General features: G+C 42.6%; 1 protein-coding gene across 1 annotated transcript in view; it reads left to right on the forward strand.

Annotated features, from left to right (window-relative positions):
• Zswim6 (zinc finger SWIM-type containing 6) overlaps positions 1-11,497 on the forward strand; it is a 170,468-nt gene extending 158,971 nt beyond the window's left edge. Inside the window, 6 exon segments of the mRNA XM_038324049.1 lie at positions 24-284; positions 4,562-4,697; positions 6,439-6,596; positions 7,262-7,425; positions 9,155-9,236; positions 10,580-11,497. Of these exon segments, the coding sequence (XP_038179977.1) occupies positions 24-284; positions 4,562-4,697; positions 6,439-6,596; positions 7,262-7,425; positions 9,155-9,236; positions 10,580-11,442 (1,664 nt within the window). The 3' untranslated portion in view covers positions 11,443-11,497.
• Positions 11,498-27,831: the final 16,334 nt, after the last annotated feature.

The following is a 27,831-nucleotide window of genomic DNA, read 5'->3' on the forward strand; positions in this document are numbered from 1 at the left end:
GTCCATTTCTATGTCCTTTATAGAAAACGTGGGACAGTGCAAGTCCCTGGAATACCATCATCTGCCTGCACACAAGTTCTTAGAAGAAGGGGAGTCCTATGTGACGCTGGCTGTGGAAGTGGCCCTCATAGGACTGGGGCAGCAGCGGATCATGCCTGATGGGCTGTACACTCAAGAGAAAGTTTGCCGGAATGAAGAGCAGCTCATTTCTAAGCTTCAGGAAATTGAATTGGATGACACACTGGTGAAAATTTTTCGCAAGCAAGCAGTCTTCCTGTTAGAAGGTAGCGTGATAAAGGGGACTGGCCAATGTCCTAATAATCTTTGTTCTGCTAAGAGCACTGTGTATAGTTGCATTGAGTATGATGAGTGTCCTGTTGAATACAATCACAGCATCTGAGACTTGCTCAACTAAGAAACCTGTCAACCAACTGAAGATACAGATGTTTAGGTTTTATCATTTGATTTAGGTTTCTGTATAGGATAGCTTGTTAGCAATCAGCCCATTTAATGTCACTTGCTTGGTAAAGGACTGCTTTGTTTATGCTGTGTCTCCTGAGATAATACAGTGTTGATATCTAGTAAGATATTATTGGTACCCATGTTCCTCTTTGCTTGATGAAGTAGATAATAAAGTGGAAGCTGAGTGGCATTCCTGTAGATGTATCAGCTGTCAGACATCTGGCCTCCTGGTGTCCTGCACCTGCCAACAAAGAACTGCAGGCTACAGAAGGGGTTTTCCTACTTCTCTAGTAATGTCCCAGGGTTCATTAGGCATAGGTTTCCCAAGGAGAAGCCTTCATAGACTATCTGAAGTAAAGGCAAAATTTTTTGATCAGGTCTAGGTAATTTAAAGGTCCTAAACTTATGTTTTGGCTTGGCTGACACTGTTGTTGAGATAATGTTTTCTCAGAAAGGCAAGTATAAGTAGTATAACTTAGTGTGTGCAAATTTAGCTGGCTTGTTGGTAGAAACTGCTTCTCTTTGAGATGTGTGCTATGAGGCTGGGATTTGTCTGAAACAGCCTGGTAAAGTGTGCTGACATTCTATGTCATGGACAGCTGCATACTGTAGAGAAAATACTATTTTAAAACCTCTGCATTTGTCCAAAGCTACAGATCTATTTGAAAGAAAATATTTTCAAATGCATACATACATACATACACACACATACATACATACACACACACACACATACATACACACACACACACACACACACATATATATGTGAAAATGTTCTTAAACTAAACCTTAATATGATTCTTCATGGGGGGTGGGGAGTTCTGATTTTAAATTTTGAAGTACTCTCCTGTAGTTTGTCATTGTTGACCATTGTTTCTTTGTTTCTATCTAAAGTGGAAGACGTGTCCTGCCTATTGTCAAGACTAATCCAGATCATTTAACTACTTTTAAAATAAAAACTCTCTCTATGGGGTGGGGGGAGTGGGCTGTGATTAGAGCCTCTGCCTCCTCCCCTTTCTTGTCCTTCTAGGGTCTAAGGGTTATCAGGGACAGGACTGGGGCATTCACAAGAAGGCTGTGGGCCATTTCTGTACATAGCAAAGATAACCAGCTTCATAAGTGAGTTGACTCCATGAGCTCATGGCGTCCCCCTTGCATTTATAGTCTTTATGAGGATCAGGAGTTTCTTAGCAGATTGGATGCCTGAGAAGAGGATAGTGTGGTTGGAGTGTGACTCTCTCCTGGCCTTGGCGCTGGGGCTTAGTCACACATTAGAGAAGTGTTTTGGGGAAACTTCATGCCAGATGTCAGGGTTTGTTATTTTAGTACACTTGAATTCAGAGAGTACAGCTATTATTTATCTAAGAGTAATTCTATAATACCTAACCTAGTGGTTTACTTGTTGAGTATGCATTCTGGCTCTCTCTGAATAATAAAGAGGTAACTTCGTGGTTAAAGGGACCCCTGAAAGGCAGTGATGGAGAGTGATGGGTATGGGTGTCTGCCCCAGAGATTGCTGTCGTTTGTCCAGAAGTGAAATGGACCTCGGGGGTTCAGTCACCCGGTGCTGTGCCTGCATGTGACAGATGGGTAGTGTAGGCAGTGTCTTTATTTCTAACAGTGCTCTGGAAACTCAGAGACTGGAATCCAAGACCAAGGTGTTGGCCAGTTCTGCTTCTCAAGAGGGCTGTGTGCCTGGCATGAAGACCTCTGTCCTCACTTGACAGAGACAGAACAAGCTATTTGCCCTTTCCCCCTCTTCTTAGAAAAATTAGTCCTTTGGGAATTTTGAATCCTCTTTACTTTCCTCTTCCAACCTTTCCCAGGTCCATGCCTACACATCCATTTCATGTGCTCTTTTTTAAAGAAAGCAGGTCTAGTTTGTGCCACTCACATGTACTCTCAGATGTGTGGTCTTCCTGGAGCAGGGGAGCCTGCCAGGAGCTCTCCCAGCAGCTACAGTTGCTAGTGGCTTCTCAGCCAGGGTGGGACTTGATGCTGCTCTTTTCCCGTCTGCTGGTACTGTATCTGACTAGAGCCTACTGAGTTCTTATCCTGCAGGCTCAGCTGCTGTGGGTTCTTAGGGGCCACTGCTCCGCTGTGTCTAGAAAGCGGTATCTTTGTAGTCATCACTGCCTCTGGCTCTGTCTCTCTGTCCCCCCACCCACCCACAGTGGTCCCTAATCCTAGGGAGGAAGGACTGTGTCATATATGTCCCAACGTAGGAGGGCTGGTCATTTCAGTCAGGCTCTGCATTTTGAGCAGTTGTGACTCTGTCAGTTGTCAGCTACGTCAGAAGGAAGTTTCTATGATGGGGACTGAAAGATACACTAATCTGTGGTTGTAATGATAAGCCCTTAGAAGTAATTGTAGACTCTCTTCAGGGCCAATGAGGACCTCCCCGAGGCCTATGAGGACTTCCCACCCAGGCCTGTGAGGACTTCCTCTGAGGTCTAGGCACAGGTTCTCAACCCATGTTTGGGTTTTGACTTTTGGAGCAGGCCTTAAATACAGAAAGTGGTTGTGTACACCCATGACACTGTTGGACCACTGAGTGGGCGTATTTTGCCAAGCCAGTCATTTTTGTAGCTCACAGAGTTTGTAGCTGGACAAAAAGGCACTAACCCTGTTATTTCAGTACCCTGCTTCTAGGACCTCATTTATGTTCATAGAGTCTGCATCTCAAAATGTGTTCACATTGGGGTGAGTTTTACTGTATGAGTTTGGAGATTCATACACACTTAGTTCATAACAGTAACTTGAATAATGTAACTTTGCGTTGTGAACAAAGGGTACACATATAACATAATCTACTTTTCACAAATAGTGTGTGGCTAAACATTTTTAAATGTCTTACAAAGATTTGTAGATTTGGCGAAATTAGAAATGTGTCATGGATTATAGTTTGTTAAGGTTAATATGAGTGATCCATGATTTTCAAAATATTTAAATAGTGAATAACTTAAAAAATACTAATCTGAGAATTGAATTACTAAATGACTTCTAGGTCACTCTAGAATGTGTCTCTCCTGCCTGAAACTGAGTCCAGTAAACTTGCGTCACCATTTTTTTTAAACTGCTTTTCTTGCATTCTGAATTCTTTCTGTGTCTCATAGAAAACAAATGTATTGTGTCCTCTGAGCCACAGTGTCATGGTTCATAATTCTTGAAATCATGAAACAAATGTTACCCAGAAGTGATGTGGAAACTTAATTTATTAAACACTTTACAGTAACTAACCCTCAGAACACCTAAGTGTTGAGTGTTAGAACTAACCACTGTGGTTTCCTTTCAAAGCTGAAGTCTGTACTTCCCTCCGAGAGGAGCATTTGGGGAGCACACGGGGCTCAGTGCTGCTACCACACCTGTCAGAGTTTACTAAGAAATGAGTTTTGACAGCTTAAATGTGATTTCGCTTTCAAAATTGGCCTACTGGAGCCAGAAGAGTACATTTCCATTATTTTAATGTTTTTCTTTTGCTTATGGTGAATACCGAATGGCTAACTTCTTACTAACCACTTTATGGAATTACTATTTCTGCTTATTAGAAGCAGTAGTGTACTGACTTTGTGCTGAGGACCCAGCGTCCTCCCACATGTGAGACTGAGCCCTTTTCTGCACCTTGCATGTTTTGCGGCCTGAAAACCGTGTGGGTCAAGATGCAGGTTCCTTAGCCAAGCAGCCTTCTGGGCATTTCTTCATCCGGACACCTTAGCATGTACTAAGAAAGAACTTTCTCAAGTTTTGCAAGATTTGTGCTTCAGAGGGCCCCTTAATCAGATATCCTTGTGCTGTGTGTGGGCTCTGCCTTGTCAGTTCCCTGGTTCCTATTTTAGCATCAGGACACTTGGGGAACTGTTCATGACATGAAGCCTATATTGGGTACTGTGCCCTCAAGAGCCTTAAACTAAGAACTGCTTTTCTTTCTACTGTTACTTAGTTCAAATACTTAGCTCAATTATCTGTACATTTATTTAAATAAGGAATTTGAAATACTGTTCAAAGTAGCTATAAATTTTCATGAAGTTTTTAAATGCAGTTAATAAGTGTTCGTTTGTTCTTTTGGAATGTAAACTGTGTATGTTCTCTTCCACAGCTGGCCCATACAGTGGTTTAGGTGAAATAATCCACCGGGAGAGTGTTCCAATGCACACATTTGCCAAGTATCTCTTCACCTGTCTCCTACCTCATGATGCTGAACTGGCATACAGAATTGCACTGAGAGCAATGCGGTATGTACCCACAGCCCAGCCCAGCAGAGGCCACCAGCTGCCAGCTGACCTCACACTCACTCCTGTGTCTTAGAGGCAACAGAGAAGCTAAAGATACCCTTTACTTGCTTCCTGTGCATTGTCTTGTGATTTTTGCTTTAATGTAAAAGTGGGCCCGGGGCGGGGGGCGCCTCATTTCTTAGCTGCTGTTAGACTATGGCCACCATAGCCTTTTCTCTTAATGGTAGAATTTGGGAATAAAGTACAACTTCAGAACAATTTAATCACAGGATATTAGTTTAATTCTTCCTGAATGATGAATTTTTTTAAAAGAATTTGGTTTTTTTTTTAAAATATGATAAATAACAAATCTCCTAAAGTGAGTATGGTAATTGAGGGGAACTTGTGACCCCACATTGCAGCACTAGTTCAGGAAGGCCCCTGCATTACCAGGACACAAGTGCACACTGGAGGCCAGCTGGGGTGTGTCGGGTGTTACAGGGTCCTTGTTAGGCGTCTCTCGGGATCTGCTCACCAGCTCCACTGCCTCCGTCTCCTCAGTAGTCTTGGCCGTGGCAATGAAAATGGGTTTCTGCCTACTCACTTGCTTATTCTCATTTCCCTTTGAACAATTAATTCACCAAACAATTATTTTTTACCAAGAATTTGCTCAGTGTGGATGCTCAGTTTTGATGTGCTCTTAAGAGCCCATTTTTAAATCTTGTGTAAGCTGTTCAGCTTGAAGGGCCTGAAGGGAGATCTGCTGTTCTTAAAGCTTTAGTCTTTCCCTTTTGCTTTTGTAAATGAATAAATCACTCACGTTTTTAATGGAAAGTTCAGGTTATATATTATAATAATAGACTAAATTGCCCTGTATAGATCTAAAAGCTTGAGTAGGTTTGATCCCGTAAGAAGTAACTTTTCATCCTTGTCTGTAATCGATATAAGATTGACACATGAATCCTTGCCTAAGAATTACCAGTATCTTCAAAGTTGCTCTAGCATCTATCTGTTTTAGACTTGTGTAAGTACCGTGTGCTAATCCATTGTGCCATTATATTCGTGCAGGCTTAGGGTACAGAGTGTGCACGTGTGTTTGCGTGTGTGTGTGTGTGTGTGTGTGTGTGTGCTTGTGTGCTTGTGTGTTTGTATACCTGTGTGACAGTGTTTCAGGAACGATATATCACATGCATTTCTAGATCACTGGAGAAATCAGTAATTTATTAGAGGAACCTTCTAATACTCTGTTGAACTCTAAATTGTCAAAAAGTAAGTGCTCTCTCTTGTAAATCCATTTTATTCTTTCTTATTTTCAACAAAAAAAAGAGTAAAAGAGAGAGAAAGGGTTTCTCAGTGTATCTCTCTCTAGCTGTCCTGGAACTCACTCTGTAGAACAGACTGGCCTTGAACTCACAGAGATCTGCCTGTCTCTGCCTCTCTGAGTCCTGGAACTAAAGGCATGCGCTACCTCCATCTGGCTTTTTTTTTATGAGTGATAAGATTCAAAACTAGTACATGGATATCAAGTCTCATGTTTCATAATTCTTGTGTGTCTGAATTTCCCTGAATGTCGTACAGTTTTCTTGGTGCTGCTACGAGATGAAAGGAAATCACTAGGTTTAAGTGGTGAGCTCTCCGAACTGAGCCCAGCCAGCACCCATCTCCATAAGTGTGTCTACCCGTGAGCCGGGCTTCTGGCTAGTCATGTGGCCAGGGGAAGATGGATAATGACTGAAGGACCCTGCCTTCCTTCTCACTGCAGGTTACTAGTATTGGAATCTACTGCTCCAACCGGAGACCTCACCCGCCCCCACCACATCGCATCAGTTGTCCCCAACCGATACCCTCGTTGGTTCACTTTAAGTCACATTGAATCCCAGCAATGTGAGCTGGCATCCACCATGCTAACTGCAGCCAAAGGTAGTGTAATGTCCGGAAACCTCATTGTTTTATTGGTTCGCACTGTCTTTTCTTTTTCCCCAGAAATTGTTGTTTTTTTTAAGTCAAATTCTCCACGGTGGTTACTAGCAGATAAGTTTCAAAGAATCTTTTTAGAAATAATGACTTCATACTTTACTCTTGAGGCAAATGGGTGCTACTTATTTGAGCCTGGCTTTATCTTATTTATCTATGTCATGTTACCTACCATGCAACATCGTCCCCCCCCCCCCCCCCCCCCAACAAAAAACATTATATCATTGAGATTTAGAACTAGAATAAAAGATTTGGTTAGTTTTGTTGTCTTTAAAGTCCTAACTACAGAACCTAAGCAGAAGCTAGGAGAGCCGTTCGTTGGTCCGTGTCCCACCCCCACCCCCGTGTTGGTTGGTTCTGGTTTGTGCATGCTTTTAGTCACTGAGGGTGTGTCTCAGCTGATAGTTATGTGAGGCTAAGATTGTTTATAGTCTTTGCAGTGACTATGCAGTGACTTAGTTCTAACATGTGTACCAGCTGCACGCACCCGAGGTAAATGAGTGTGTACCTTTTGTTCTGTGTCCTTTTCTCCTCTGCATGGCTTTTCTTTATTTACGTTGCCTCGCCTACATTTGACTCAGTTTGATTTGCTTTTCCCTTGTTCGTTGCAGGCGATGTTCGGAGGCTGGAAACAGTATTAGAATCCATCCAGAAAAACATTCACTCCTCATCACACATCTTTAAGCTTGCCCAGGATGCATTTAAAATAGCAACTCTCATGGACAGTTTGCCAGACATCACTCTTTTGAAAGTATCTCTGGAGCTGGGCCTGCAGGTACTGGGCCTTCTCGGGGCACCAAAGACTGCTGCTAACAGCCTCGTAGGGTTGTGTTCATCTTCGTTTTTAGTGACTCTTTAGAGCCCAGGCATGATAGACTTCTAGAAAGCACTGTCTTCCAGAGCTCTGCTCACTTCCAGCTCAGCCAACTTTAGTCTGGGCTACAGCAACTGCACAGCTAGACTCCTTATTTGTGTTCCTCGACTTTAAAAACATTTTTTTCCTGAATTACAGCTTTGACGTTCCTGTTGCTCTTGTGAATGAATGGAGAAATACTGCTGACCAGAGTTGAGTAAAGCCAGCATGTGCCATAAAGATTCAGTTGTAAGGGCTGGCTTTTTAGAGGCAGTATAAGTTTTTATTGATGTTTGCATTGGACAGTTTTGTCTCCTTTTTATAACACTGAGAAAACTGGGTAAAGGTGGGGCAGTCAGCCAATTTCCAGTTTCAGTGTGGGCAGAACAGAAGGCAACCTCAGGGACATGCGGAGCCCTTTGCACTGGTGACACTTGCTCCCTTACAGTTCCAGCACCAAAGCCTGCTGCTTCTACTTTCTTCAGAGACCATGCTGACTTTTGTGTTCTCATTAAAAAGTAGTTACACCCTACCTAACACATGGGAATTAGAGGCCCTGATTAGATTATTGATTTGTTTTCTAAGTTACCGATTTTTCTTTTCGCTGGTGTACTAGCAATGTTTAATGCAGTGGGAAATGCCAGTGCCCCTGTAACATGAGGTACTGTACAGGCGAAGATGCAGAGGTGGCTTTTAAATGTGGTTTAGATTTTTCTTTCTAAAACACACGTTCTTATTATTTGGCTCACTTTTTTTACAAATTGCCTTATCTTTCAGAGTGTGGTGCAGAAAGAAACACTATGTTGTTACTCTTTGTGTTGGGAATTCTGGGTAAATGGCAGATTAGTGACTACTCATCCCTTGCTTGATTCTTTCTAGACTCTAAGAAGAATCCCGCAGAGCCCTTTCTAAGGTGTTAGGGTGTTAGGAGACTAGATACTTTTGTAAACATGAAGAGCTACATAAATTGATTTTGGAAATTCTTAATAGAATGTAGTAGGGGGAGGAAACGATGCCGAAAATGTTTTCTTTCCATAGATCTGAGTTACCATTCTGATCAGAGATTGAAGGAATAACCAGAGTTACTGTTCTAAAGAACATTATACCCATACATTACCCCCCACACATAAGAAACTTCAGAAATAAGTCCTACAATACTAATGCTGGGAAGAAGAGGGCCCAGAGGCCGAAGAGTTTTTGTTTTGTTTTGTTTTGAGACAGGGTTTCTCTGTGTAGCCACCCTATCTGTCCTGGAACTTGCTCTGTAGACCAGACTGGCCTTGAACTCACAGAGATTCCCCTGCCAGTGCCTTCCGAGTACTGGGATTAAAGGCGTGTACCTTCACCACCCGGCTCTGCTGGATTTATAACCCCATTTTTGGAATCAGAAAGACATTGAATGACTTTCTCAGGATATCACATCTGGCTAGTACCAGAAGTGTTGAGTGGGCTTCCTACTTCCCAGGCCAAGGCAAGGCCTTCTGGGGGAAGCCAAGGATAGCTGCAAACAGACATGCAGATCCTCACTCTAGTAAAAATGCTTGCTGGCTCTGGGAGTGGAGTCTGCCCCATTTATACTGTGGGATGAATTGGATTTTCCCCCATTGATATAAAATTATCTTCAAAACATTTTGTTACCCTGCTTTGATAGGTAATGCGAATGACACTGTCAACCCTCAATTGGCGACGGCGAGAAATGGTGCGGTGGCTGGTGACATGTGCTACTGAAGTTGGTAGGTAGCTTTTGGAGAAGCTTGGTGGGTACTCGCGGTAGGATTTCATCTCATAATAGGGAAAACTGTTTGTGGCTGCGGTGACTTCCCCAGGGTCCTGCCCCCTCTAGCACACACCAGGGGTCCCTTCTCTGCTCCAGACTCCGTCCTTCACTTACGCACTGCTTGTAAACTATCACAGCTCCGGTCTCTGCTTTGAATGGAGCGAAGCAGTGGACCAGCACATTTTACTCAGTTCCCAAAGCCACCTCATTCCTCTGAGGCTTTTCTTCATCTGAGTAGCGGGGAGAGGCTGATGACTTCATGTGATCTGAATGAACTTTGAAGTGCATGAGAAATTGCAGCTGGCCATGAGACTCTTTGGCTGTCAATCAGCTGTGATTTATAGGGCCCTTGAAGCCTATGGTCTCCCCTTTGCGGGACTCACAAAACTGCTCTGTCCCAGAAAGAACACACACAAGCAGTGGGGGCTGGTGAAACCGTGGCTGGTTAAACTGTCTTTCTTCCTGTTTGCGTCACAAAAGGAAGCACACCTGTTGTTGGGGATACACTGCCCTGAGTGTCTGTATGCTGACAGCATATACTCTAAAAACATTCTTCCCATTCTTCCACATGTAACATATTGTTATTTTGGCAGTCGTGAGTTTGACCTCACATTAGTCTTAGATGAGAAAGTGCGGTCGCTGAAACAGCGTAAAGGTAGTGGGGCTTTTAGAGCTGCCCACACCCCTGCCTCTGTGGCAGCATAGACATCTGCTTCGAGCAGGTGTGGTCCGTGTCCAGATGGGTGACACGGCAAGGCCGTTTTCGGCACCCACACCTGCAGGTCCACCCACACCTGCAGGTCCACTTCTGCCCACCCCTCTTTTCTTGATTGTGGGTGATATTTTCTCGATTGTAGAGCTTAAAGTTTTGCGTTACATGGGTTTTATTTTAACTTAAACACATCACACCACATATATTAAGTCCCTATTTGGGTGAAGGTTGCCTATTTTTTCCCTTCCAAATTCTGTAGTTCATAACTGACAAGAGGCCCCAGTGAACAAGTACTCATTAGTAAAAAACCATTGTCTGAAATGGCAAGCAGGCAGTGCAAATACCAGCCACCAAGAGGATTGCTTCTTTATTATAGGAAGTTCATGTTCCTTTCGGGCATTTCACAGAATAACAATGCATGTAACCTTCTTCTTAAAGGCTGCTCCCAGCACATTACCTTCAGGGTTTCTGGGCTAGATCATGCTCTGTGATGGTTAGCAATGTGAGCATCGGTTCTGAAAGTGCAAACAGAACCTAATCCAGCCTTCCTGTCCATGGTAATGAGGGCTCGCCTATGTTCCTTGCAGGTGTTTATGCCCTGGACAGCATCATGCAGAGCTGGTTTACTCTCTTCACCCCCACTGAGGCCACAAGTATTGTTGCGACTACCGTGATGTCCAACAGCACCATAGTCCGCCTCCATCTGGACTGCCACCAGCAGGAAAAGCTGGCCAGCAGTGCCCGGACACTGGCGTTGCAGTGCGCCATGAAGGACCCTCAGAATTGTGCCCTCTCTGCACTGACCCTCTGTGAAAAGGATCACATAGCTTTTGAGACGGCGTACCAAATTGTCCTCGATGCTGCTACCACCGGCATGAGCTACACACAGCTCTTTACAATAGCACGGTACATGGAGCACCGCGGGTACCCCATGAGGGCCTACAAGCTGGCAACCCTGGCCATGACCCATCTCAACCTGAGCTACAATCAGGACACACACCCTGCCATTAATGACGTTCTGTGGGCCTGTGCACTTAGTCACTCCCTTGGTAAAAATGAGCTTGCAGCCATAATACCTCTGGTGGTGAAGAGTGTCAAGTGCGCAACGGTACTGTCGGACATTTTGCGCAGGTGCACTCTGACCACTCCTGGCATGGTGGGACTTCACGGAAGGAGGAACTCTGGTAAGCTCATGTCACTGGACAAAGCCCCTTTGAGGCAACTCTTGGATGCCACGATCGGGGCCTATATCAACACGACGCACTCACGGCTCACCCACATCAGCCCTCGGCACTATAGTGAGTTCATCGAGTTCCTCAGCAAGGCCCGAGAGACCTTCCTAATGGCACACGACGGACACATTCAGTTTACACAGTTCATTGACAACCTGAAGCAAATCTACAAAGGCAAAAAGAAACTGATGATGCTGGTTCGGGAGAGGTTTGGTTGATAGACAGACCTTGTATGAGTGGGTGGGGGTGGGGCGGGAGGGACGGTTTGTTTTTACTTGAGCCTGCCTTTGTACCCTTTTTAACTTAAAGAACAGAGCCACACCGGTATTATATGTGTATAGTTCTATTGCGTTTGCAGACTAAATTGTCATGTTGTGAAAGTTTGCGTGTTTTTCAGTTTTTCCCTTTCTCTTTCCTTTTGTTTTTAATTCTTTTTTATCGGTTTGTGTGAGAGAGGTTGAAAAGGTTTGGTTTACACTGAGTATATGTTGTCAAGTGGCAAAAGTCCACATAGCTCTCCTGTTTTCTGTATACGTTCACAGCCTCAAACAAAAATAATTGAAATGGCTTTAAAAACCAAACAAAACACCTCCATCCTGTGATAAGTACCTCGAATGGATTCAGCTTTACTCCTTTGTAACCCATCTTCACATTTTTCAGCTTAGTTAACAAACCAACAAGACGAAATACCCGTAGTGAAAAGGCTGACCACGTGGCTTTGCAGTGCTGCCCACCCAGAAGCATGGCACACGATGCTTGTGCATGTGGAGACTTAGCGACTGTCAACATACATTCTCAGGGATTTATCCAAAAAATTAAAAAAAAAGAATGAGAGCATTTATTGTACTGTATATATATTATAGTATATGTCTGAATATTGAAAATATAACATTAACTAATTTATAAAAAATATTCTATGTAATGCAAAATACTTGAAGCTGCAGTAGCTTGGTTTTAAACAAAAACAAAAAAATGGAGAGAAAACCTATCAGAAGGACTAAAAGTAGGCCTCACTTCGGGGTTGGCTCAGGCAGTGACCTTCAAGTGGGGCATCTGCAGAGCCACCTTCGGACTGAGCAGTTGGACTGAGCTCTATCGGGAAGATTCCATACATATATATATGTATACACCTTCTGTATGCATATGCATATGTATACACAGACACCAACGACCACTACACCACACATGCTTGTAACAGGCACTCGAATAGAGGGACAATACACAGCCAGAGCAGCAAGCCTTAGCATTAAGAATACACAGTATGCCAGAACTGGGGTTCGTGCCTCCTAGCCTAGGAAACTTAAAATATCCTTTTGACACAAAACGCAAAATGTTTTCCAAAACAATTGACATGATCCATTACGCCTTTGCAGTGCGCTAATAAGCTAACGTTTGTGCACAGATAACATTATATATATTATATATCTATTCTGCATAGGTATTCTGACTTTGTGCAGGACAGAAAGTTGTGTAGGTATGACTGTTCTACTCTTCAGTTCTCTCTTTTTTTAATATATTTTATTTTCTCTAGAATTACTCAAACAAAAGCAGCCTTCTATCTTGCCTTGTCTTAATGCTTTAAAATAACCAAACTGGAGATGTAACTACCAAACTGTTCATTCTATTATTAAAATACCAACCTTGGTTACAGTGTAGTGTCTTTACTTTAGCTGATGGTTCTGTAACCTTGTGCTTCTTAAAGCAACTTTTATGTTTTGGTGCAAAAGTTGTCCCGTGTCTCTTGTTCCCTTCATTAGAGAACATGCTAGAGGTATGTTTGTAGGTCTTTTTGTTTAGAACTATCTCATGCGCTCCATTTTATTTATTATAATAGATAAAAAGAAAAAAAAAGGTTGTACTTCATCACTCATGTAAACATGCTCATGAAGTTGAAAGTAATTAAGATTTGATACACTGATATCAATTTATTTATGTAACTAAATCACTGTTTTATAAACTTGTTAATGATCAACAATTTTTGTTTTGATTAAAATTAGTTTTTTGAAAGTTGATTCTGCCTCCTTTATGGTATATCTCTTGTGACACGTGAGCTGGGTGGCGATCAACCTGGATGTCACCACATCTCTAAGTATTTAATAGCAATTACATTCATCTTCTCCATACTTCTGCACTGTGTTCCAGGCACTTTTCTGGGCCCTAGAGATAACTACAGTGGCAAACAAAACTAGAGCCTGGGCCTTGCTTTCTACCTGGTATAGAAGACAGATATAAACCAGATGTCCTCAGAGATAAAAATAAGATGGCAGCCGGATTGTTTTCATCTGTACAGTTCTTCATCGCTCCCTGAGAACTTTATATGTTTAATAAATGCTAAGGTTGTAAGGCTTTTGAGTGTATGTGGTTTTAAAAGAAATTCCAGTATAAGGGGTAAATTTCTTTTTTTCTTTTTTGTGTGCTCTTTTTTATTAACATTTTTTATTGATTTTTATTGAGCTCAACATTTTTCTCTGCTTCCCTCCCTGCCTCTCCCCTTCTACCCTCCCCCCCAAGGTCCCCATGCTCCCAATTTACTCAGGAGATCTTGTCTTTTTCTACTTTCTACTTTCCATGTAGATTAGATCTATGTAAATTTCTCTTAGTGTCCTCATTGTTGTCTAAGTTCTCTGGGATTATGGTTTGTAGGCTGGTTTTCTTTGCTTTATGTTTAAAAACCATCTATGAGTGAGTACATGTGATAATTATCTTTCTGTGTCTGGGTTACCTCGCTCAAAATAATGTTTTCTAGTTCCATCCACTTTCCTGCAAAATTCAAGCTGTCGTTACTTTTTTTCTGCTGTGTAATACTCAATTGTGTAAATGTACCACATTTTCCTTATCCATTCTTCAGTCGAGGGGCATTTAGGTTGTTTCCGGGTTCGGGCTACGACAAACAAAGATGATCCATCTCTCTGCTGCTATGAACATAGTTGAGCACATGTCCTTGTGGCATGATTGAGCATCCTTTGGATATATACCCAAAAGTGGTATTACTGGGTCTTGAGGAAGGTTGTTTCCTAATTTTTTGAGAAATCACCCCACTGACATCCAAAGGGGTTGTACCAGCTTGCATTCCCACCAGCAATTCAGGAGTGTTCCCTTTTCCTCACAACCTCTCCAGCATAAGTTGTCATCAGTGTTTTTGATCTTGGCCATTCTTACAGGTATAAGATGAAATCTCAGAGTTGTTTTGATTTGCATTTCTCTGATGACTAAGGATGTTTCCTTAAGTGTCTTTCAGCCATTTTAGATTCCTCTGTTGAGAGTTCTCTGTTTAGGTCTGTACTCCATCTTTTTTTTTAATTGGATTATGTGTTCTTTTGGTGTCCAATTTCTTGAGTATTTTGGAGATCAGACTGCTGTCTGTGGGGTTAGTGAAGATACTTTCTTAAGGGATAAACTCTATACATTCAGCATAGATATCTGTACTGCATTATCAAAGATCGGTGTACAGAAAGGTGAAAATGTAGTGTGTATATGTGTGCATCTTAAAATACCATAAAATGCACCTCTGAGCATACAGTTCAGTATAGTATGTTTACATTATTGCATACAGATCACCAGAAATTTCTCAGCTCGCAGAATGAAGCAACTGCCTCTCTTGGTGCCTGGTTGATCCATCTACTCTCTGTTGCTATGAATTAGCTGCTTTTAATGAAGGCTTCCTCTGAGTGAATCCATTCGCTAATCTGTCTCCTTGCAACTGGCCTATTTCTCTTAGTGTGGTGTCCTCCAGGTTCACCCATGTCGAAGCATGTGCCAGAGTTCCCACTTGTTAAGGCTTCTCTCCATCCCGTCGTATAGACCTACCACATTGTTTACTCGTCCATCAGTGGACGTTTGGGCTGCTTCTACTTCCCAGCTGATGATAGCAATGCTGCTTATAATTGGGGAGTCTCAATTTTGTGGACATGGATACATACCCAGAAATGGAATTGACAAAATAGGGGTTTTTTTTTATGGTTTTTGTTGTGAGGTTCTTCAGTTTTAGAATGTTACCTTTAAAATATTTTTAATTTCTTAACATCTGTTCTTAAAGGCAGATGAAAAAGTTAAGCCAGTAGGTAGGAGTGAAAATAAACGAATCTATGGTGACCTTAAAAGTCCAGTTACTGTCTAGTAGAAATAAAAACACATTGTACGGATTTGCCTCTCTTTTTGTAAGTTTATTCATAGTTTTGTAATAGTTAATATTGCTAAGGGCAAATAAAGTTTATGAAGTAAGTATGTAAGTATTGGAACATTCCACCATGAAGTAGGCTGCCAAAAGGGGACTCTGGCATCAAAGGAAGAAGATCTGTGCCTTCCAGTTAGCCAAGAAGTGAGCCTATCCCTTGGTGAAAACTAGTCTTGTTTTTAAGGATGGCATCTTTACAGGGAGTGCTAAGACTGTTCGTGGAACTTTTCCGTGAGTGATGGAGAGCTAAGTGCTTCACCTCCAGCCGCATGATTCTTTGGTACCAAGCGTTCAGCAGACAAACGGATCTCATCATCTCTGGTCGTCTGGTGCTAGAGAACATCCTGAGATTTGAAATTTGAATAGCGGAGAAGAGAAAGAGAAGCAACATTTTAAATCATCCAGAGGAAAAAGAGTTGTCTTCTAATGGGGGTCTTTATTTAGTATATTACTTGAGGATAAGAGCTATAGTTTGGGGTGTTTCATGACCTTCAAATATTAGTTGTGAATTGAATAAAAAACAGGTCACTAGTCATAGTGCTCTAATGGTACAATAAAATAATGAAGGAGAATTCAATTTTTTATATTGCTGAAAAACTTGAAATAAATGGTCAGAAGATGGAAAAATCATTTAAGAAACTTGATATGCTTTAGTAAAAAATGTGAACTAGGTAAGAGCATTCATCAATATGAACAAATTCAGTCTAGTTCAGACGAAAAAAGGAAATGTTTTGGAAAAGTTCTGAATGTTTCCTTCAGGAAACTTTCTACAGTATGATAGGGATGCTTCAGATACAGAATGAAAGCAATGCTCCTGTAGAGCTTGGATCCTATGGAAAGGGAGATGCGTAAAAAGTTCCATGTCACAAAGGAAGGAGAAAGGTTTAATTTAGGCAGACCAGTCCAGGAAGACCTGATGTAAGATGTGAACAGATTCCTGGGGGAATGCAGGAGTTGGCGTGTAGATGTCAGAGGCACAGTGTTCCATGTGGTACAAGTGTGGAAGGTGCTAGAATGCCAGCAGAGGTACCGATGGGGCAGATTGGGATGGCTGATGTTGATGCAAAAGTGGGTGGGGGTAGAAGACAGAGCAGAAGTGATGGAGACAGGTTCATTGCTAGAGGGGTTTCTAAATCATGGCAAAGAGACTCTCCTTGAAGATTCCAAAGTGAAGAGGTTGTGATCTGGCAAGGATGCTCAGAAGCCGTTGCTAGCTACTCTGTGGTCAGGAGCACAAGAAATAAGCAGGGAGATGAATTGGGAAGCTGTTGGAGACAAACCCATTGAGTTCAGACCTACCAGGCTCAGCAGAGATGGTGGCCAGTGGTTCTGGTCTTTGTGTTGCGGGATGCTGAGCCATGTCCTGGTTTTAGATGCTATGTGTTAGAAAAATACCAGAAATGACTCCCAAGTTTCAATCTTGAGCTGCTAGGAGACGTCCCATGGATGGAAATGGAGAAGATGCTAGGGAAGACGTTTCTCAGGAGAGGAAGAGTTCAGTGCCACACGTTTTAAATCTGATGTCTATAAGACCCACACGCAGGTAGTTCAGGAGAAAGCTCAGGGCTAGAAAGATGTGAGAGTCACATTTTTTAAGAGTTTGGTAGAGTAAGAAGTGCGTGAAGATAATTCGATGCAAAATAAAATCCTTAATATGTTATTTGCCTAATGGAATTGTTACTGTGACAGTACCCTACCCCCCTCTGGTTTCATGGTCCTTACCTCTAAGTGGTAGTTCCCTTCTTGCAATGGGGCCTCTGAGTTTGTCTTTTTTGTCCACAGTTGACTTCAGTCTCTTAAAATGTTTTTTCCACATGTGGAGAACATGCTTCTGACCATCTTTGTATCTGGAGCGCTCTCAGTGGAAAAAGGCAGGGGGCCCTGTTCAGGCTGGATCATGGCAGGTAAGGGGTGCTCTCTTCATTGGGGGGTTATGACTCCCAGAAACTCTGCCTGCAGCTGAGAAAGCTGCTCTGCCTTATGTACCTACAACCATTGGAGCCCTAAGAACAGCTGCCTTAGCAATAGTTTGGTTTTCCTGTGCTGTCATTTGGCGTGGATTGCATAATTTCTACATTTTGAAGAATATTAGTTGCTTACAATTCAAAGAAGCTATAAGTCCTGTTCCTCAGTTCTTTCCCCCCTTCCTAGCACCTCCTTTCCCCCCAGCTTTCTATTATGAATTTTCAAACCTACAGCAAGGATGAAAGAGTTAGTGAAATGAGAGCCGCAGTTTCATGATGCTTGGTGTGACCCATATTCATTGCTCAGGCTTGGGCTCCAGGCCCTGTTTGTGTGGCAGGCTGGGCTCTGCTGAGAACCCTGACTGTTACATGGGGTACCTGGGTCCAAAGCGAGAAAGGAGAAAACTTCTAAGAGCAGGGACTGGGGACGCCTTCCTATTGGCAGTAGGAAGAACTATGAAGAATGGAAGAAAACAAATAAATTGCCCACTGGGCCAGGTGGCGGTGGTGGCACATGCCCTTAATCCCAACACTCAGGAGCCAAAGGGAGGTGAATCTCCATGAGTCTGAGGCCAGCCTGGTCTACAGGGTGAGTTCCAGGACAGCCAGGGCTACACAGAGAAACTCTGTCTTGAAAAACAAAACCAAAAATGTAAATAAATTGAAGAGAGTAAAAGGAAAACGCTCAGCTCCACTGACCAACACAACCTTGAAGAATGGAGACCTTCAAACACAGGCCCGTTTGAAGGAATTTGTTTTTCTTCTGTGTAAGGCTTTTGCAGTGGGCCACTGCCTTGTGAATATGTTCCATTGGGAAATACACAATACCCAGCAAATGCAATATCCTCTGGAATGGGTGGATCATTTGCTTCCACTTAAGAATCAACAAGGCACTGTCTGGGTCTGCAGACACCAAAGGGATGTTCAGGGCTAGTATAGTACATCCGGGTCCTGTCTCAGAGTTTTCATCACCATCACTGTCAAGACAAGTGCAACTGATGGAGGAGTGTCTATGTGTTACTTTCATTATTAATAAAGATACTGCCTTGGCCCTTTAAGAGAACAGAAAATTAGGTAGGTGGAGTAGACAGACAGAATTCTGGGAAAGAGTTGGGGAGATGCTTCAGGCAGTTGCCATAAGCAGTCTCCATGCTTCTCCTCTCCGAGATGGACGCAGGTTAAGATCTCTCTTGGTAAGCCACACCTCGTGGTGCTACACAGATTACTAAATATGGGTTAAAGGAAGATGTGAGAATTAGCCAATAAGAGGCTGAAACTATGGGCCAGGCAGTGTTTAAAAGAATACAGTTTCCGTGTAATTATTTTGGGCAAAGCTAGCCGGGTGGCGGGACACAGCCCGCTGCTCCTTCAACATGCAGCAGATCTTTCGTGCTTGCCAGATATATAGACACTTGGTGCGTTTCACGTTGGGGATTTCAGTCTTGTGCTATTGCCGTCCCAAGTTTACCCATAAAGAAACAAAAACACGAGTTACCCAGAGCCACACAGTACCAGACAGCAAACAGCTACCAGCCCTGGCAACTGTCTCCAAAGCCACACTCCTAAGTGACCCATGCTCTGTTGGGTCTCATGTAATTCCAGTTATTGATCATGTACTGTGCCTTAGCACTGTAGAGCCCAAAGGAATATATTGTATAGTTTCAACCCCCGAGAACTTGCTAAGATGCACTTAACAATGGGTGAGCAACATGACGGGGAGAAGCTATCCTGAGTTTTCAATTTTTTGCTCAGTGGAGCTATGTAACATTAATTTGTACCATTTTCCAAGCCTTCCCTCCTCTCTTCCCCTGCCTCTCCTCTGTGTGGTTTGTGTATATTTGTGTCTGAAGTTGTATCAGCTCACTCAACATTCCAGAGAGAACCCTACGCACAACCATGGTTTCCATTGCTGGGTCCCTGATTAACTAGTCTGGATTCAGCCATCACGTCTGTATCCCTACCAGTGGTTAGCACAAAAATGGGGTGATGGAAAGAGCAAGCCAATTAATTTTCACATTAGCAAAATTTATCTTAGTATTTTCATTGCCTCGTCCACCAGAGTTTGTTTATCAGAGTGTGGTCTATGAACCACCTGTGTTAGAGCCATCGGAAGGACAGTCAGATATACTCATGCCCAGCACCCAACCCAGACTGAATTAGAAAGGGGACACGGGATTGTATATAATGAAGCTTCGTTTTTTTTAAAAAACAAAACAAAACTGTATTTTGCTCTTTACATCCAACATTCACATGTATTACATAAGGTGGGTTGAACAAGAAAAGCAGGTGTGGGGGTTGACCTTTGGGCAAAACGAGATCCCAGCACTATTCACAGAGCCCAGCCAGCTGCTTGGTATGTGTCTCTGCTGGGAATCCCTGCTGCTACCCAGAGAAACAGCATCTGCCACAGGGCAGGGAGCAGGCTTCTGTGGCGGCCACATGTATTCAGGAGAGAAGAGCCGCAGGGTGGACCCAGGCCGGCTTTCTCCTGACGAAAAACAGGAGTGGAAGCCAAAGCATTCAGCAAAAGTTCTCTTGGAGCACTGTGGGCAGCGTGGCTTCAGAAAACCCATCCAGTGGCCTGAGCACACGGCACCTGGAAGAACCCAGGAGCAAGCAGAAAGTGTGCAAACTTGCAAGGCAGGAGCCTCTCTAGAAATAGCACTGCCAAAACCCAGAGCGGGCCCGCCCTGTCTGGCTCACAGCTGAAGGGCATCTGCAGCTCCTGCCTTAGGTTGTTTTATCATGTCTGATGATTAAATAAATGCCTCTTTGTTTTGTCTTTTCCGTGTCGTGCCTCAAACCCTCCTACCTCCTCATGGTGCAGCCAAACAAAGTCACTGAGCATCCGTATTGGGGAACCGGTAAATTTAATTTGTGGGTGAAATTCCCCAAATCAATTATGATTGCTGTCACTCCAGGAGATCTGGGGGACTCAGAACCAGTGGTGATTTGTGAGGACCATTTCTTGAAACTGCCTAGCGGAGAATTCACACTCAAAGTCTACTTGCCCTTCAGAGCCACAGGGGATTTTCTCCTGCCTTGGTGGCTTAGGGGAGACCCAAGTGGAGGAGATGGGTTTCTGTCTTCCGGGCATTCTCAAGTGTCTCTATTTGCAGTTTATAAAGAAGTGGCTTTGAGCCAGAGGCTTGCTTCCCCTGAAGCCCTTCTGGGACACATCTAGAACTTTGGGGGAGAAAGATCCCTGCATTTGCAAGGCAGATTGTCACGCTGGGTGCAAATGATTTTGTATACTCTGGGTAACTCAAGTATTTGACTGGCTTGTTTGGGTACAGTAAAGACAGCCCAGGCAGGATCAAATGACACTGTCTTTTCTTTCAGTGTGTACTTGTGAGTGTGGGGCTACCGGTAGGTGGGAGGAGCTAAACATGTCATTCCTTGGGTATTGTACATGCCAACTTGTCTCTGGAGACACAGCCTCTCAGTGGTCTAGAGCTCAAAGACTAACCAGTGAGTCAGCTCTGGGAATCCATCTGTGTCTTCCCCAGTGCTGGAATTAGAAGCAAACACCACCATGCTTGATCTTTTTTTCTTTTGCATGGGTCCAAGCCAGATCCTCCTGCGTGCCCAGGAAGTCCTTTATCAATTGAGCTATCTCCCTAATCACCTGCCTTTTTGGTTTGCTTTCATTAAGGAGACATTTATACATTTCTAATCTGATTGTTAGCCAGCCCACTGGTGCTTCTAGTTCCAGCAACACCAAGGGTAGTCAGGGAGCAAACGTTTTCAACACTCATAGTGCCTGACCCATCTGTACTCTTCCATTAAAGCTGGGATTGTTTTACATATGTGAAGACTATTAGCCCATTAAGGAGGCCATAAGAATGCTTTACTTCAACTTGAGCAGGAGAGGAGTCTTAGAATGGGTAAGTAGAACCAGGGCACCAGGGGCTTTGCTCTGCCGAAACGGTGGCTTTTACCAGTGATGGGTGTCTCTCAGCCCAACTTAGGTTCATTTCTGGCTAGCTCTTTTAACTTAGATTAGCCTGTTTCTCTTTATCTACCTTTTGCCTTGGGGCATTTTACTCTTTTTCTTTTTTCTTATATATCTTACTTTCACTGCTTTTCGTGTCTGGCTGCCTGGTGGCTGCCTGGCTTCTTACCTCAGGCACATCCTTCTTTCTTCCTCAGTCTCTCCTCTCATTCCTCTTCTCTCAAGCCTAGATTTCTCCTCCTATTTATTCTCTCTGCCCACCAGCCCCACCTATCCTTTCTCTGTCTCGCTATTGGCCATCCTGCTTTTTAGTAGACCAATCAGGTGTGTTGGGCATGCAAGGTGAAACAGATGCAGCACATCTTTACATAGTTAAGCAAATGCAACACACACACACACACACACAGTGGAAGGCCCCTTTTACAAAGTTACAGTAATATTCCCCAGCATAACATGTAACACATCTTTGTGCAGTTAAAATAATATTCCACAACAGCCAGACCATCACCAAAAGCAAAGAAGGAAACCCAGAAGCAGTGGCTGGAGTGCTCGCCTCATGGGCTTACAGTCCTGGGTTTGCTCCCTGGTTACACCTCCACACATGCAAAAATAAACCAACTTAGCTGGGCGTGGTGGTGTGTTTGCAATCCTAGCACTTGGAAGCTAAAGCAGAAGAGTTCAAGACCATTCTGGGAGATACAGCAAGACGTTGGGGCAGGGGATGGGGTAGAAAGGGAAAGAAGAAGAGAGGCAGAGGGGAGGAGAAGAGGAAGGGAGGAAGGAATGGCAGAGGTGCTCGTCTACCATTTGGTATCAGCAGTTGACAGATATCTAAGGACAAATGAGGATTACAGACTTTGAATGGGGTAACTGACATGTTGAAGAGGATGAGGAAGAGAGACGCCATACAGTACCTAATCTACAACTGCTGAGTTCTGAAATAACATCTTGCTAAGATTCCCCCCCCCCCTTTTTCTTCTTGTCTGGCCCAGGGTTATCGCTTGTAAAAGGCTGGTCCAGGAAAGCTAGTCTCATTTAAAGGGAACAATCAAGCAAGGAGTGGTAATCACAGAAAGGAATCAGCCCAGGGTCTATTCAAATATGTTACAAGAAACATATAAAAAAAATGCTAAGAAAAAGAAATGGTTAAAAAAGAAAAACGCAGGCATCAGAAAAATGTGGTCAAGTAGATAAAAGCCTTGATCCTATTTAAAAAAATAAATGAATTCAAACAATGCGGCACCTCAATCTAAAAGCTCAAAGCGGAGAATTAAAAGCTGGAGGAAAAGCAGCTATTATCAGCGCGCGCTCCTTTTGTCGATTCACAAACAGACCTTCACATTGCCCAACATGGCTCAGAGCGATTTTCTGTCTCACTCACCCATCCTTACATCAGCCTGGTAGGTGAGTGCGTTCTGTCCCTTCACTCAATCTAAAGATAAAGAATCCAAAGTCAGTAACTTAGCCAGAGTAGATTCTGGCAACCACGTCTCAGGAGTCTTTGCCTCTGACGCCTCAGTGGCATTTGGCAGGGTGCTGTGAGAGACCACAGCAAAGACACAAGCTCCCAAGGGAGTGAACTCGGAAGGGAACGAGTGCTGCAGGAAATGCAGGCAAGGCAGAAAGGGAAGGGTGCAAAGCAATGGAATGAATGGAAACAAAAAGGAATTTGGCAATAAATACTAGCCAGGGATGTCAGCCCAGTGGGATCTCCGAACACTATTCCTATAGAAAAGAGCCTGCGAATAGAAAAAATGCTCAGATTACTCAGGAGCGATTAACGGAACAGAATCACATGATGAAAGGGTTTACCATGCCCGAGAGTGGACGTCCTCTGGTCACAGCACCGCACCTAGACTGCAGAGAGGAGACTTCCAAGGGCATCTATGAAAAGAAGTCCACATTAAACCTCATGGCAATAATATGTTGGAACCACAAAAAGACAAAGTAGGGGATCTAAGAACGTCATACCCAAACAAGTAAACTGTAAAAGCAGCTAAGGGGCTGAGATGGTTCAGTGGTTAAGAGCATGTTCTATTGCAGAAGACCCAAGTTCAACTCCCCAAACCCACAGCTGCAAGTACCAACTTCAGTTCCCAGAACCCACAGTTGTGAGTATCAATCTCACAACTGGCAGTAACTCCAGCTCCAAGAGACCCAGTGCCCTCCTCTGGCTTTCACTGGCATGGCCCTCATGTGAACTTACACATAGGCAGGTACACATACACATGGACACATATCTATACACGTGGGCAAACATGCATACGCATGGTCAAATACACATACACGTGGCCAAACATGTATACACATAATAAAAATAAACCAAAAAGCAGGTAATGAGTCTTTTCAAATACTCCAGGGGAAGCATTGCTGATCACTTTGCAAAGGAGGTACAAGGTCAGTTTTTGATCCATCTAGAGAAATTTCGGCTGGAGAAATGGTGGTGAACATTGAATCATTCAGCTGTAACCAAAGGGTGAAGACAATCTGTGAAAACTGTCATCGGTAAGTGTGGTGTGACTTCTCAGTGCAGAAATACTGTCATTTCGTAAAGACACATCCTGGATAAGCAGGGGAAAAGCAAGCAGCTTGTGGGGTTTGAATGAGAAAAATCCCCATAGGCTCATAGATTTGAAAACTTGGTCACCAGAGAGTGGCACTATGTGAAAGGATTAGGAGGTGTGGCCTTGTTGGAGGAAGTGTGTCACCAGGAACGGGCTTTGACATTTCAAAAGTCCAAACAGACACACTGGCTCTCTCTCTTCCTGCTGCCCATAGATCCAGATTTGGAACTCTTAGCTTCTCCAGCACCATACATACCACCAAGCTCCCCACAGTGACGATGATGGACTAAACCTCTGAAACTGTAAGCCAGCTCCTATTAAATGCTTTCTTTTACAGGAGTTGCAGTGGTCATGGAGTCTCTCACAGCAATGGGACAGTAACTAAGACACAGCAATTTTCAAATATTTCAGAACCGGAAGTCAAAGAATGGATTTTTAAAGCAGATGAATGACAATAATATAAGTACATTTAATTGCAAGCAATTAAGTAGTTGTTGACTATGCTGCTATTCATATGGAATGTGGAGAAAAAGTAAGTCATATATATATATATATATATATATATATATATATATTAGAATTTAATGAGTGAAAGGATTATATGTATAATATGCTTATAGATCACAGAGATTATCTACTGAAAGCTATATGAGCATTTTCAAACAGGCTTTCCCTCAGGAGAAGGGATCTGCTTGGTTAGGGTGCAAGACCAGGAGGGAGACAATTTTTCACTTTTATATTTGGAATCTTCCACAATTACACCCTTCTTACATAAACTAATCAATGGTAGGTTGTCTGTTTGTGTTTGAAACAGGGTTTCTCTATGTGTACTTGTGGATGTCCTGGCACTCACTCTGTATCCAGGCTGGCTTTGAACTCAGAGAGATCCACCTGCCGCTGGCTCTTGAATGCTGGGAGTAAAGGTGTGTGCCACCACCAGGCATTAATGGTTATTTTTAACCCAGCCTTGGCTCTACACCATTTTTGTTGTTTTGTTTTGCCCTTTTAACCCCATTTCTGGGTCACTGCTTCGTGAATATTTGATTCAGCTCTGAGCTCATTTTGCTTGACTCCGAGTAATGGAGTTGAGCCCCCCTGAAGAAGTGTGTGCCACCACCTTGCCACAAGCTTCTTCTTTCCAGGGACCCTTCCCTCACATGGAGACCCCATCTTTCTGGCCTCTCAGATAAATGTGCACAAATTGAGGGACAGACACTTGTCCCAGGGAGGCTAAGGAAATCAATGAGGACCACAGAGGGATTTAATAAAAGTGCCTGTCAGAAGCATGATTAAATGAAAACTCAGGGTCAGAAATTGGGGTTCAGCCTGAAGATCCGAAAAGCAAAACAGCGAGCCACTGACTCTTACCTTGACCTCAGTCTGAAATGGCAATCCTGCCTCCAGAAATCTCAGGAGAAGACTGTGTGTTGAGAGCTGTCTCCTCCTATCTTATGATCCTCTCTAGGGCTGGGATTAAAGATGTGCACCACCATCATTAAAGGCATGCACCACATGATTTCTATGGCAACTAGGGTGGCTACTGGGATTAAAGGTGTGTGTTACCATATTTTGTCTGCAAGGCTAACCAGTGGGACTGTTTTATTTTCAGATCTTCAGGCAGTCTTTATTTATTAAAATACAATTGAAATGCCACTACATTTCCCCCCTTTGTCTAAAAAAAAAAGTAAAAAAGAAGGCTATAACTAATATAAGAAAATTATATATAATAGGTACAATGACTATATACAATATATACAGGCAATAAATGCATCAGCAATGTAGTCCATTTGCATTTGACAAAATCAGAGAAAATATTTCATATCTATCCTAAATTGGTGAGTCCAAAGTCTCATACCTAATTTACTTTCAATCATAACTTGCTTTCTGTTTCTGGTAAACTATAACTATAGCTAGCTAATCTTCAACTCCCTCAGAGACCCAAGAAGAAAATAATATTAACTGAGTAAGCAGGAAGTGCAAGCAAGTGACTTCCAAAAATTGTGAGTAATGACAGAAACAGCTGTCTTCCTGGACAGTCACCCAAAGTTCCTCAGCAATGTTGGGGCGTCCATCTTCGGCCTACAGGCCTAGCATATTTGACAAACTTTTCTGTGAAGCAGGATATTTTGTGTCCTGCTTGTCTAATTAGGACAGCATAAATGTCAGCAGTCAAAGAAGGGGCATTTTCTTGCCCAGTGGCTTACTTTTGCCACAAAGAAAGTAAACTCCATATGGAGTTTCTTTGATGCCCATTATCTTCTCTGAAGTAGATTGGTGCTGCCAGTAGCAGACATGTCTCATTGTCATAAAAAAGAAGAACCTAGGTTATTAAAACATCTTAAATGCCATATTCTGTAGACCTCTGAAGTGTTTGAAAATGATCTACCTATCCAATCTGTTTGACCTTGAAAACATACCTAATGTGACTACAAGTTCAATTATACTAGGTAATTAACTACTAACCTTTATTTCTTTAAATATCCTAAACAGTTGGTAATAATAATTTTCACGGTCTAGAAATTTGCATTATATTGTTAAATGAGCTGTATAGGTATAATACCCTGAACAAGATTAGAAATATATATATATATATATATATATATATATGTATATATATAAACAAAATTAATCTCAAAATTTTACCAGTATACAAAATTTGTATATAATATACAAAAATGAAACCAATGTAAAACATTTAAAACTATTGGTTGTTTTTAAAAAGTAGATTCAATAATCTACATTTTTATCTTATCATATCTATATCCTCCCTTTTACTTTTCAGAGTAGATTCAATGATCTACCTTTCTATCTTATCATATCTATATTCCCCTTTTTCTTTCTTTTCCTTTCTTTTTTCCTTTTCTTTCTCTCTCTCTTTCTTTTTCCCTCTTTTTCATTCTTTGTTTTTTTGGGACAGGATTTCTCAGTAGCTATGGAACCCATCCTGCAACGTACTCTGTAGACCAGGCTGACCTTGAACATCTGCTTGCTTCTGCCTCCCGAGGGCTGGGACTGACTGATTGATTTTATGCTGTATGAACTGGACATGCAGGACCCACAGAAAAATGACTGCTGAACTTGCCTAAATGTGAGAAGATACTTTGGTGTTCCTGCTTCATGAAAGAGTCTGCCAGACATTTTGCAGGACACAGAAGAAAGTGACTGACAAACTGCCGTTAAAGGCAGAACTATCTTTGAAATTTCCTGCTTCATGGAAAAGTCTGCCAGATACTATGGGCCTGTAGACTCAAGATGGGTGCCCCAATGTTACAAAAGAAATTTTTGTGACTGTCCAGGCAGCAAGATGTCTCTTGTCATTTCTAAAGTTTTGGAAGGTGCTTATAATGCACTTCTTGTTAACTTAGGTAATATCATATTCTTCTGGGGTCTTTGATGGAGTTGAAGAATAGATAGTTATAGTTATGGTTTTCTTTAGTTATGATAAAAGATAAATATTGTAACTGTAATTCTTGCTTGGTACCTGTTTTGATATATGTAATTTTACTATGTTAAAGTTAAAACCTTTTTATTTGAACAGAAAAGGGGAAGAGGTATGGGAAGTCCTTCTGTATATGTGTTACTTTTATTGGTCATAGAGCTAGGCGGGAAAGCTAAACTGAATACTGGGAGAAAGTAGGCGGAGTCAGTGAGACACCATGTAGTTGCCAGAGGAGAAAAACACAAGCTGCCAGACTGAACCTTGCTGGTAGGCCTCGAGTCTCGTGGTAAAATATAAAATAATGGAAATAGGTTTATTTAAGATATAAGAAAGAGCTAGAAAGATACTTAAACTATTGGCCAAACGGTATTGCAAATAATATAGTTTCTGTGTAGTTATTTTGAGCCTGGGCAGCCTGTAACAAACAAGCAGCCTCCACCAACACCTGTCTCTTTTATTTTTTAGACAAAACCTGGAACCCACTAAGGCAGAACCGCTTTGCACAAAAGAG

The sequence above is a fragment of the Arvicola amphibius genome, chromosome 3 (assembly GCF_903992535.2).
Source record: "Arvicola amphibius chromosome 3, mArvAmp1.2, whole genome shotgun sequence".
Lineage (NCBI taxonomy): Eukaryota > Metazoa > Chordata > Mammalia > Rodentia > Cricetidae > Arvicola > Arvicola amphibius.